The 13,107-nt window shown below is 43.1% G+C and overlaps 2 protein-coding genes across 6 annotated transcripts in view; both read left to right on the forward strand.

The window, feature by feature from the left end:
• Nucleotides 1-1,414, forward strand: part of LOC144596108 (cyclin-dependent kinase 2-like) — a 36,159-nt gene extending 34,745 nt beyond the window's left edge. For all 5 annotated transcript variants that reach the window (XM_078404277.1, XM_078404278.1, XM_078404279.1 and 2 more), the window contains one exon: nucleotides 342-1,414. In XM_078404277.1, coding sequence (XP_078260403.1) covers nucleotides 342-446 — 105 coding nt within the window. In that variant the 3' untranslated portion in view covers nucleotides 447-1,414. The remainder of the gene's footprint in view (nucleotides 1-341) is intronic.
• A 3,915-nt stretch (nucleotides 1,415-5,329) lies between these two features.
• vps16 (VPS16 core subunit of CORVET and HOPS complexes) overlaps nucleotides 5,330-13,107 on the forward strand; it is a 53,197-nt gene continuing 45,419 nt past the window's right edge. The window contains exons 1-4 of the mRNA XM_078404276.1: nucleotides 5,330-5,457; nucleotides 6,639-6,724; nucleotides 6,819-6,916; nucleotides 8,284-8,412. Coding sequence (XP_078260402.1) covers nucleotides 5,408-5,457; nucleotides 6,639-6,724; nucleotides 6,819-6,916; nucleotides 8,284-8,412 — 363 coding nt within the window. The 5' untranslated portion in view covers nucleotides 5,330-5,407. The remainder of the gene's footprint in view (nucleotides 5,458-6,638; nucleotides 6,725-6,818; nucleotides 6,917-8,283; nucleotides 8,413-13,107) is intronic.

Here is a 13,107-nt window from a genome sequence, read left to right on the forward strand (position 1 = left end):
ATCCGGACAAGAAGTACTTATTTAAGACCTTGTCCATTTCCTGTACCTTGACACGTAGACAATCACACATTCCCTAATGGGATCTAATCTCTCCCTGTTTACTGGTCTTAATCCACTGATGGAACTTCTTAGGATTCTCCTTTACATTATCTGCCAAGGATATCTCATGCCTCTTTTTGCCTTCCTAATATATATTTGGGTTACAGTCAGAGTTGGATTACATGCTGGTTAAGAATTTGTAATTAGCACCATTTTTTTATTCAAGTACTAAAATGTTCCACTTACCTAGTTAATGACAATCTAGTAAGCAGGTTATGAAATAGATTCATTTTTATTTCTAGCAAATGCTCCAGTATGATCCTAACAAGAGGATTTCTGCGAAAGTTGCAATAAGTCATCGATTTTTCCGTGATGTCACCATTCAGCTACCACATTTACAGCTGTAGAGTGATCTTCAATCGGAAAATAAACAGCTTATTTACTTGCTTTATATATCTTTTTTAATGCACTATTTTCCTAGCAATTATGCTATTTATCAGAAATTGAGAATTGCACTTGTATTTTGTCAAGTGTGCAGATTAAATAAAAAATTGTCAATCTCTGAAGGCAATAAAAAATACAGTTATGTATTGCATTGTGTGCAGTGGTTTAGTAAGTTTAAAATGTTTTATTTAGGTTTTCTAAAATGTTATCTGTGAAATCCCATGTTTTAATAAAAACAACTTGGAAATATAATAGAAAATAGGTTGATATTTAAATGGATATAAATTGGTATACAATAAAGGAATAAAAGATCCTGTAACCCTGGTTTATGTTTTTTTAATTTTTATCATATTTTAAGACTTATCCTCAATGCTCTGCCTAGGTAAAGAAAATAACAACACTGTAGATTTGCTGAAGTTTTCAAATTAATGAAAAATTCAAATATTCATTTCTGTATCAAACCATAGAATCGGAGAATTCCAATTTAATCCATGGTCTACATTGAATTAGATAATTTAAACAGGGCCTAAATAGATATTTAAAATTGATCCATATTCCTATTCACTGTCCATTAATCCAAACTACATATTTGGATATTGAGTATGCATAGGTTTGGACCTTTCCTGCTTTTAAATGAACAAAAAATGTCGCGCGTAAAAAAATGATGAGGATTTTTGTTAACCGTAAAATTATAGGTGTTCATGCTAAATAGAAAGGAGAAAGAAAGAAATTCTAAACAAATAATCACATGTAGCCTCTTGGTTATTACTTGAAACCAGTCTTGGTTGGGATTGCATGCTTTGATTTTTCTATCCCCTTCTGCAAGGATGTGGCTGAAATCCTACTGAGCATGTCACCATATTTTTCTTCCATTTATAAGTTCTCATTGTGCATTACCAAAGAGGTGACCAAGTTACCTTGGGAAATTGTTTTGCCATGTTGTTTATTTTTAAATTATTGATTTTGTAGTTTGAGTAATAGTATAAATAAATACCATTGAATGTAAATACTGGTTTGTGAATTACAAGTTATTTAGCATTGTGATTCTTTATTTTCTAGACCATAAATTGTGATAATATCCATAGACAAAAAGAAACAAATAGATTTCTACTGTTTTCTTCAAACTACCCTCGGACTGAAGTTTGGTAGTTGTACAGCACTTTATTTAGTTTAGTTTTAGTTTAGAGATACAGCACAGAAACAGGCCCTTCGGCCCACCGGGCCCACACCGACCAGCGATCCCCCCACTTTAACATTATCCTGTTATATTACACTAAGGACAATTTACACCAAGCCAATTAACCTAAAACCTGTACGTCTTTGGAGTGTGGGAGGAAGCCGAAAATCTCGGAGAAAACCCACGCAGTCACGGGGAGAACATACAAACTCCGTACAGACAGCACCCGTAGTCGGGATTGAACCCGGGTCTCCGGCGCTGTAGGCGCTGTAAGGCAGCAAATCTACCGCTGTGCCACCGTGCCGCCTTAAACGTTGCAAGTGATTCTGTGATAGTATGTTAAATTGCTAGCTGAGTAAAAATCCATAGTATGCATAATAATTGTGGAATTCATTGAATGAACTCATTGAACTATGCCAAGTGGAGCAGTGCCTTTATAGAGCAGTATCTGGTAAGTTATTTTTACACTTGCCCATTTGCTTTAATAGTGGGTGTTCTATTTTAAGTTTAAACAATATTAAATGTCCAAGTATAATACAGAAGAAATGTGGAATGCAACATCTAACAGCAAAATAAACTAGAACACGTCAGTATTTTCAGATGTTTGCTATTGTCTTCAGTTTCCAGCCTCATTCTAAAGTGAAACAGGTCATAGCTATATATTTTTTTCTGTACCTTGGTACAGTCAGAAGACATCAAAAACTTCAATATCTCTGTTTAATATTTTGTTGTATAGATACTTGGAGTTATTTTAATTAGTAGTGTAACATCCTTTTGAACAACGATCCTTCCTGGAATATACTTAATTGGAGGTCCTGATAGTAAAATCACATCTGGTAACAAATAGAATCGTGAAAATTTGTTGTTTGGTTTCTCCTGATTGAGGCTAAAAGAGAAAATAAATAATTGAATCAGTATTTAATAAGTATCAAGTAAATATCTCTTACAAGGTAAAAGTATGTCATCTTGTATCATATCATATCATATATATACAGCCGGAAACAGGCCTTTTCGGCCCTCCAAGTCCGTGCCGCCCAGTGATCCCCGTACATTAACACTATCCTACACCCACTAGGGACAATTTTTTACATTTACCCAGCCAATTAACCTACATACCTGTACGTCTTTGGAGTGTGGGAGGAAACCGAAGATCTCAGAGTAAACCCACGCAGGTCACGGGGAGAACGTACAAACTCCTTACAGTGCAGCACCCGTAGTCAGGATCGAACCTGAGTCTCCGGCGCTGCATTCGCTGTAAAGCAGCAACTCTACCGCTGCGCTACCGTGCCATGTTTCCATCCATACACTATTGATCCATAATTCATAATGAGTTAAATAGTTAACTCGTGGAAAGGAGGAAAATATGATGATAGACTGTTGCTGTCAGTTAACTCCTTGCTTCTCAATAGGGTGTACCGTAGCATTGTGCCAAAGAAATTACTGCAGAAACTGAATTCAACTTTTGACAAACAATTGCAAATAATGTCAAAAAAGAGTGTTTTGTTTTTTCTTAGGTTCATGATGATTCATTATTTTTTATAAAATGGTTAATATCATATGAGTGGCACGGTGGCGCAGCGGTAGAGTTGCTGCCTTACAGCGAATACAGCGCCGGTGACCCGGGTTCCATCCAGACTACGGGCGCTGTCTGTACGGAGTTTGTACGTTCTCCCTGTGACCTGCGTGGGTTTTCTCTGAGATCTTCGGTTTCCTCCCACACTCCAAAAACGTACAGGTATGTAGGTTAATTGGCTTGGTAAATGTTTTAAAAAAATTGTTCCTAGCGGGTGTAGGATAGTGTTAATGTGCGGGGATCGCTGGTCGGTGTGGTCCCGGTGGGCCGAAAGGGCCTGTTTCCGCGCTGTATCTCTAAACTAAACTAAACTAATCATACCAACAATTAAAGATTTTACTTCCTGATTCAGTTATCTAGCATTTTGTTTATTTCCTAACTAACTATTCCTAGATGGTATAATGTTCATAATATAGTAATAATGTAGTTCATATACAGTTTATAATATGGGAATAAAATAAAGCAGGTCAGAAGGAAAGTGCATGAAGCCGGTGATTCTTGAAGAAGTTAGCCAAATTAGTCCCACTCTACTGTTCTTAGCCCAGACCTCTACTTCAGTTTCAAGAATTTATCCAATACTCTTTTGAGATATATGTATCTGATTCCACCACCTTTTTAATATATTCTCCATGTAATTGTTTCTTCTGCAAAATTGACCATCTTGCAGCTGGATCCAACTTCCTGTATCAAATCCATGAATGTTATTTTTAACAATGCTTCTCTGCTCTTGGAGAAAAAAAAATTTCTAGTCCCTTCACGTAACAGAATGTATTTTATGGAAATGCAAGGAACCGCAAGTGTTGGAATCTTGGGCACAGCACAATGTGCTGGAAGAAGTCAGCAAGTCAGGGAGCATCTGTGGAGGCAAAACCAGACGATGTATTGGGTAAGGACACTTCTTCAGACTAGGGAGAAGAAAACTGGATATGAGAGATGAGAGTGAGACAAAGGCTGGCAAGTGATAGCTGGATACAGGAGAGGGAAGTCTGATTGGCAGATGGGTGGAGTAATCGGAACACAGCTACCAGACTTGGAGGGCATCTACAACACACGATGCCTCAGAAAAGCCACCAGCATCCACAAAGACTCTTCACACCCCTGCAACAGTCTGTTCGAACTCCTTCCATCGGGCAGACGATACAAGGCCTTCTACGCCCGCACCTCCAGACTCAGGAACAGCTTCATCCCCAGGGCCATAGCTGCTATGAACCGGTCCTGCTGAGCCGGATGGTCACAACACATAGATCAACTTGCACTTTACCCTGTCTAAAACTGTTACAATTGTTTCATTGGGTTGCTGTTGTCTAAATTACTTAAATTATTGCATCGTATGGGAGGCGCATTCCCAATCTCGTTGTACCCCTGGGTACAATGACAATAAAGATATATTGTATTGTATTGTATTGCTAAGGCTAGAGACAAAAAAAACACAAAAAGTTTGTCAGAGAAGAAGAGTGAAATGTAAAGCCAGAGGGAGGGATATCAGGGGAGGTGGAAATGAGTGGCCAAAAAAGAAAATTAGATGGGGGGAAGGAGCAGGGTGGGATGGAGGGAAGTGGGGGGATGGGATGGAGGGAAAGGGGGTGGGATGGGGGGAGCGGAGGAGTGGAATGGGGGGAGTGGGATGGAGGGAAGGGGGGTGGGGGGAGTGGGAGGGGATGGAGGGAAGTGGGGGGATGGGATGGAGGGAAGGGGGGTGGGATGGAGGGAGGGGAGTGGGATGGAGGGAAGGGAGTGGGATGGCGAGGAGGGAGTGGGATGGGGGGGAGGATGAGGAGTGGGATGGGGGGGAGGATGAGGAGTGTGATGGGGAGGAGGAGGAGTGTGATGGGGAGGAGGAGGAGGAGTGGGATGGGGGGGAGGAGGAGTGTGATGGGGAGGAGGAGGGTGATGGGGAGGAGGAGTGTGATGGGGAGGAGGAGGAGTGTGATGGGGAGGAGGAGGGTGATGGGGAGGAGGAGTGGGATGGGGGGGAGGAGGAGTGTGATGGGGTGGAGTGTGAGGATCAGGAGGATCAGCGTTGCTGCAGGAGTGGGCGGGTGTCGTGTGGCCGGTGGCGTCGCTGTCGTGGGCGGGCGGGCGGGCGGGCGGGGTTGCTGCGCTGCGCTGCGCTGCGCTGCGCTACCGTCACTACCGTCACTGTGCCGGGTCGAGCCGGGCCTCCAGTAGCGGCCATGGCGTTCGTCACGGCCAACTGGAACCCGCTGGGGGACGTGTTTTACAGGTCGGTGTCTCGGTCTGCGGCCTCTCTCTCTCTCTCCACCGATACCACCCTCCTGCCAGCACAAACTCACTCCAGCGTTTGTGATGTGTTTGTCTTGGATGTAAAGCAGCATCTGCAGTTCCCTCCTCTCTGTCTCTCTGTCTGTCTGTCCTAACACTGTGCACTGGTGGTAAACTGACATCAGGGATCTAGCTGGTTGTGCAGCCGGTCTAATGGCCGAGCAAATACAGCAGCACTTCATGTTCAGACTCATTCCTGAGAAGCTCAGGTTTGACTGTAAATAAACATAAAATGCTGAAGTAGAGAGGGGATCTTATAGAGATGTATACAATTATAAAAGGACTGGACAAGCTCGATGCAGGAAAAATGTTCCCAATGTTGGGGGAGTCCAGAACCTGGGGCCACACAGTCTAAGAATAAAGGGGAGGCCATTTAAAACTGAGGTGAGAAAAAACTTTTTCACCCAGAGAGTTGTTAAATTGTGGAATTCTCTGCCACAACCAATTCACTGGATGAATTTAAAAGAGAGTTAGATAGAGCTCCAGGGGCTAGTGGAATCAATGGATATGGGGAGAAGGCAGGCACAGGTTACTGATTGTGGATGATCAGCCATGATCACACTGAAAGGCGGTGCTGGCTCGAAGGGCCGAATGGCCTCCCCCTGCACCTATTTGCTATGTTTCTATGTAACTCAGCAGGACAGGCAGCATCTGTGGAGAGAAGGAATGGGTGACATTTCGGGCTGAGACCCTTCTTCAAACTGGTTAGGGATAAGGGAAACGAGAGATATAGATGATGATGTGGAGAGATAAAGAACAATGAGTGAAAGATATGTAAAAAGGTGATAAAGGAAACAGGCCATTGTAAGCTGTTTGTAGGGTGAGAATGAGAAGCTGGTGCGACTTGGGTGGGGGAGGGATAGAGAGAGGGAATGCCAGGGCTCCCTGAAGTGAGAAATCAATATTCATACCACTGGGCACTGCCCAAGCGAAATATGAGATGCTGTTCCTCCAATGTAACTCAGCGGGTCAGGCTGCATCTCTGGCACGTCTAACCATGTTCTCAAGAGATGTTGCTGAGTTACTCAAAAAGCACTGTCTTTTTTTGTAAGATCAATGCATGTATTGGCTTGATGTTCTCAAAGTTTCTGCTTTGGAAACTGTGTTTTGTACCCCGTGTAGGAAGTTTGCCCTATATTCCGAATGGAAGCTGAGGGAGGATCTAAGTAACTGTTTAATTGCAGCCGCACCATATGGTGGTCCGATTGGTAAGATCAATGCACCTTCCTGCTCCTTTCCCACATTTTAAGCAATTCTTTGTTCCCGAACTCTTGTTAATATTGTCATAAATGTCTGTTGTAGCCTTGATGATCAATGAATCCCGAAAGGAGAGGTCTCCAAGTTTCCGTCCTGTCATGGAAATATACTCTTCTTCAGGAAATCGAATGGTTTCTTTTCCAGTAAGCCTTAAATTTCTATTATTTTTGATGCACTGTTTTGAAGTCAAATTTGGTAAATAAATAACCGCTCAGGGATAATATATGTTAATGTTGTGATTTATATAAGTACTGCTTAAAGCTCCATCTGTCTGAAGAAGGGTCTCGACCTGAAACATCACCCATTCCTTCTCTCCAGAGATGCTGCCTGTCCCGCTGAGTTACTCCAGCATTTGTAGCTATCTTTAAAGTACCATCCATTGGATGAACTACAAAGGGCAGACGATGTAGAGTTGCTGCCTCACAGTACCCGGGTTCGATCCTGACGATGGGTGCTGTTTGTACGTTCTCCCCGTGACCTGCGTGGGTTTCCTCCGGGTGCTCCGGTTTCCTCCCGCTCTCCAAAGATGTGCAGGTTTGTAGGCTATTTGGCTTGGTAAAATTGTAAATTGTCCCGTGTGTGTGTGTGTAGGATAGTGTTAGCATGCAAGAATCGCTGGTCGGCAAGGATTCCGTGGGCTGAAGGTCTTGTTTCCATGCTGTATCTTGAAATTAAACTAAACTGGACTACCATAGGAAATTAATCAACTTCAGCCCCACACAAAAGTGGATAGAGGGAGGGGGAATAATTGTCGAAACACAGAGCTGCAGATGCTGGTTTATACCAAAGAAAGACACAAGGTGCTGGAGTAACTCAGTGGGCCAAGCAGCAACTCTGGAGGTAAAAAGGATGGGTGACACTTTGGGCTGAAACCCTTCTTCAGACTGGAATTTAGAAGGATGAGAGGAGATCTTATCGAAACGTATAAGATTATTAAGGGGTTGGACACGTTAGAGGCAGGAAACATGTTCCCAATGTTGGGGGACTCCAGAACAAGGGGCCACAGTTTAAGAATAAGGGGTAGGCCATTTAGAATTGAGATGAGGAAAAACTTTTTCAGTCAGATAGTTGTGAATCTGTGGAATTCTCTGCCTCAGAAGGCAGTGGAGGCCAATTCTCTGAATACATTCAAGAGAGAGCTGGATAGAGCTCTTAAGAATAGCGGAGTCAGGGGGTACGGGGAGAAGGTAGGAACGGGGTACTGATTGAGAATGATCAGCCATGATCACATTGAATGGTGGTGCTGGCTCGAAGGGCCGAATGGCCTCCTCCTGCACCTATTGTCTATTGAAAGTGGGAAAGGGGGAGCATTTGATCTCTCAGCAAGTTATGATTCCTTTCCAATCTAATGAGATTTTTTTTTTAAATCTAAATTAAATATCTAAATGTAAACATGACTAGCTAGAAATATTATGAATAAATATGGTCCTTTCTATGTTTATGTTTGAATTAAACTTAAACTAATTCAGAAGTGAAATATTAAAACGTTATGGTCCTTTTGTCTCTGCAGTGGAAGAGTGGTATCGTGGTTCACATTGGATGGACTACAAATGAGGATCTACTCTGTATACAAGATGATGGAACTGTTCTAATCCATAATATTTTTGGCACATTTAAGAGACATTTCAGCATGGGTAATGTAAGTTGCTGTCAAACATTACCATACAAATAAGATCATTCCCATAAAGAGATTGCAGATAGCATTACGGTATTTATTGTTCCGATAAATCTTCGTCTATTTCCCTTTGCACAATTAAGTCAGTCGTCAGCAGACTTGCATTTTATCTGAAGACTTACTTATTTTTAGATTTAATTATTGGGTATTGTTTTATATCGTTAGCAAGTCGAATCTACTGATTGAATCATGGGCTAACTTCCAGTTTCATTCCTTGGTTTACTGTATCACAGTCTAAGAATAAAGGGGAGGCCATTCAAAATTGAGGTAAGAAAAAACTTTTTCACCCAGAGAGTTGTGAATTTGTGGAATTCTCTGCCACAGAAGGCAGTGAAGGCCGATTCACTGGATGAATTTAAAAGAGAGTTAGATAGAGCTCTAGGGGCTAGTGGAATTAAGGGATACGGGGAGAAGGCAGGCACGGGTTACTGATTGTGGATGATCAGCCATGATCACAATGAATGGTGGTGCTGGCTCGAAGGGCCAAATGGCACCTATTTTCTATGATTCTAAGATGTGAAGGGTTTGCTTTGCTTTGGCAAGGGTGAGGGAGGCAGAATCATCCTTTCTAGTGGCTCCTGTGAAAACTGAACACAATTAATAAGTGTTCATTTAAACAGTTGAAATTAGAAGTTAAATTAAACTAACAATTAAAAGTTGTGTTATTCGAGCAGAAAGTATATTGTTCGATAGAGCAGAAGATGCTTGTACCGTGTAGAACTATATTTCATGACGAAGACCCCCATCATGAAAGGGGGTCGGGCTGAGGGAAGTTGAGTGGAGGATTTACGAGGAGCTAAGTTGGTGATTGATGGGTTTTTATTCAAGCCTTAAATATTTTAGCCACATGATTAGAAGAGGAGACATTGTCTTGCTATCTTTTACATTTATACTTTGGTCAATAAATAGATTGATATGTTATTCACAGTCATAGAGTTATAGAATCATACCGCATGGAAACTGGCCCTTCCGCCCAACTTACCCACACCGACCACAGGTCCCATCTGCACTCGTTACACCTGCCTGCGTTTAACCCATATCTCTTTAACCCAAAGGTAGACACACAATGCTGGAGTAACTCAGAGGGTCAGGCAGCATCTCAGGAGAGATTGAATGGGTGACGTTTCGGGTCAAGACCTTTCTTCAGACTGATGTCGGGAGGGGGCAGGACAAAGATAGGATGTAGTCGGAGACAGGAAGACTAGTGGGAGAACTGGGAAGCGGAGGGGATAGAGAGGGGAAGCAGGGACTACCTGAAGTTAGTCAATGTTCAAACCGCTGGGGTGTAAACTGCCCAAGCGAAATATGAGGCGCTATTTCTCCTATTTGCGCTGGGCCTCACTCTGACCCTATTTTTACCCTCTTTAACCCTATCCTATCCATGTAACTGTCTGAATGTTTCTTAAACATTGTAATAGTGCCTGCCTCAACTACCTCCTCCAGCAGCTCATTCCACACACCCACCATCCTTGTGTAAAAAGGTTACCCCTCAGGTTCCATCTATAAAATTAAGGAGAGGAAGTATAACATAGCAAAGAGAAGTGGGAAGACAGAGGATTGGGACTCTTTTAAAGAGCAACAAAAGTTAACTAAAAAGGCAATACGGGGAGAAAAGATGAGGTACGAGGGTAAACTAGCCAATAATATAAAGGAGGATAGCAAAAGTTTTTTTAGGTACGTGAAGAGGAAAAAAATAGTCAAGGCAAATGTGGGTCCCTTGAAGACAGAAGCAGGGGAATTTATTATGGGGAACAAAGAAATGGCAGACGAGTTAAACCGTTACTTTGGATCTGTCTTTACTGAGGAAGATACACACAATCTCCCAAATGTTCTAGGGGCCGGAGAACCTAGGGTGATGGAGGAACTGAAGGAAATCCACATTAGGCAGGAAATGGTTTTGGGTAGACTGATGGGACTGAAGGCTGATAAATCCCCAGGGCCTGATGGTCTGCATCCCAGGGTACTTAAGGAGGTGGCTCTAGAAATAGTGGAAGCATTGGAGATCATTTTTCAATGTTCTATAGATTCAGGATCAGTTCCTGTGGATTGGAGGATAGCAAATGTTATCCCACTTTTTAAGAAAGGAGGGAGAGAGAAAACGGGTAATTATAGACCAGTTAGTCTGACATCAGTGGTGGGGAAGATGCTGGAGTCAATTATAAAAGACGAAATTGCTGAGCATTTGGATAGCAGTAACAGGATCATTCCGAGTCAGCATGGATTTACGAAGGGGAAATCATGCTTGACAAATCTACTGGAATTTTTTGAGGATGTAACTAGGAAAATTGACAGGGGAGAGTCGGTGGATGTGGTGTACCTCGACTTTCAGAAAGTCTTCGACAAGGTCCCACATAGGAGATTAGTGGGCAAAATTAGAGCACATGGTATTGGGGGTAGGGTACTGACATGGATAGAAAATTGGTTGACAGACAGAAAGCAAAGAGTGGGGATAAATGGGTCCCTTTCGGAATGGCAGGCAGTGACCAGTGGGGTACCGCAAGGTTCAGTGCTGGGACCCCAGCTATTTACGATATACATTAATGGCTTAGATGAAGGGATTAAAAGTACCATTAGCAAATTTGCAGATGATACTAAGCTGGGGGGTAGTGTGAATTGTGTGGAAGATGCAATAAGGCTGCAGGGTGACTTGGACAGGTTGTGTGAGTGGGCGGATACATGGCAGATGCAGTTTAATGTAGATAAGTAGGGTTATTCACTTTGGAAGTAAGAATAGAAAGGCAGATTATTATCTGAATGGTGTCAAGTTAGGAAGAGGGGGTGTTCAACGAGATCTGGGTGTCCTAGTGCATCAGTCACTGAAAGGAAGCATGCAGGTACAGCAGGCAGTGAAGAAAGCCAATGGAATGTTGGCCTTCGTAACAAGAGGAGTTGAATATAGGAGCAAAGAGGTCCTTCTACAGTTGTACCGGGCCCTGGTGAGACCGCACCTGGAGTACTGTGTGCAGTTTTGGTCTCCAAATTTGAGGAAGGATATTCTTGCTATTGAGGGCGTGCAGCGTAGGTTCACTAGGTTAATTCCCGGAATGGCGGGACTGTCGTATGTTGAAAGGCTGGAGCAATTAGGCTTGTATACACTGGAATTTAGAAGGATGAGGGGGGATCTTATTGAAACATATAAGATAATTAGGGGATTGGACACATTAGAGGCAGGAAACATGTTCCCAATGTTGGGGGAGTCCAGAACAAGGGGCCACAGTTTAAGAATAAGGGGTAGGCCATTTAGAACGGAGATGAGGAAGAACTTTTTCAGTCAGAGAGTGGTGAAGGTGTGGAATTCTCTGCCTCAGAAGGCAGTGGAGGCCAGTTCGTTGGATGCTTTCAAGAGAGAGCTGGATAGAGCTCTTAAGGATAGCGGAGTGAGGGGGTATGGGGAGAAGGCAGGAACGGGGTATTGATTGAGAGTGATCAGCCATGATCGCATTGAATGGCGGTGCTGGCTCGAAGGGCTGAATGGCCTACTCCTGCACCTATTGTCTATTGTCTATTGTCTATATCTTCCCCTTCCCCCCCTCACCTTAAACCCATGACTGGTTCTCATTTCCCCTACTCTGGGCAAGAAACTTTACGCGTCTACCCGATCTATTTTTCTAGTGATTTTGTAAACCTCTATGAGATCGCCCCTCATCTTTCTGCGCTCCAAGAAATAGGGTCCTAGCTTGCTCAACCTTTTCCTATAGCTCAGGCCCTCGTGTCCTGGCAACATCTTTGAAAATCTTCTCTGAACCCGTTCTAGCTTGACAACATCCTTTCTATAACATCGTGCCCTGAACTGAACACAATATTCGAAACGTGGCCTCACCAACATCTGGTACAACTGCAACATGACCTCCCAACTTCTATACCCAATACTCTGACTGATGAAGGCCAATGTGCCAAAAGCCTTTTTGACCACCCTATCTACCTGTGACCCCCAATTTCAAGGAGACATGTACCTGCACTCCTAGATCGCTCTGCTCTACAACATTCTCCAGAGCCCTATCCCTCACTGAATCTGTCCTGCCCAGTGAATATGCTCCCAAAATGCAACACCTCACATACCCCTGTATTAAATACCATCAACCATTCCTCCGCCCACCTGGCCAACCGATCAAAATCCTGCTGCAATTTTTGACAGCAATCTTCACCTTCTGCAATGCCACCCACTTTTGTGTCATTGATATAGATAACAAACAGTAACGGGCCCAGCACCGAACCCTGAGGCAAACCACTAGTCACAGGCCTACAGTCCAAAAAGCAACTTTCCACCATTACCCACTGCTTCCTTCCATGAAGCCAATTTTCTATTCATTCAACTATCTCTCCCACCACGTGGAACCTTGTCGAACGCCTTGTTGAAATCCATATATACAACGTCTACATGTGTAGGATGGAACTGCAGATGCTGGTTTACACCAAAGATAGGCGCAAAATGCTGGAGTAACTCAGCGGAACAGGCAGTATCTCTGAAGAGAAGGAATGGGTGACGTTTTGGGTCGAGACCCGTCTGAAGAAGGGTCTCGTGCTGAAACGTCACCCATTCCTTCTCTCCAGAGATGTTGCCTGTCCCACTGAGTTACTCCAGCATTTTGTGTCTGTCTTTGGTATATAATGTCTACAGCTCTGCCTTCATCAACCTTTTTGGTCACATCTTCAAAAAAA

This window comes from Rhinoraja longicauda, chromosome 8 (assembly GCF_053455715.1).
Source record: "Rhinoraja longicauda isolate Sanriku21f chromosome 8, sRhiLon1.1, whole genome shotgun sequence".
In the NCBI taxonomy this organism is placed as follows: domain Eukaryota; kingdom Metazoa; phylum Chordata; class Chondrichthyes; order Rajiformes; family Arhynchobatidae; genus Rhinoraja; species Rhinoraja longicauda.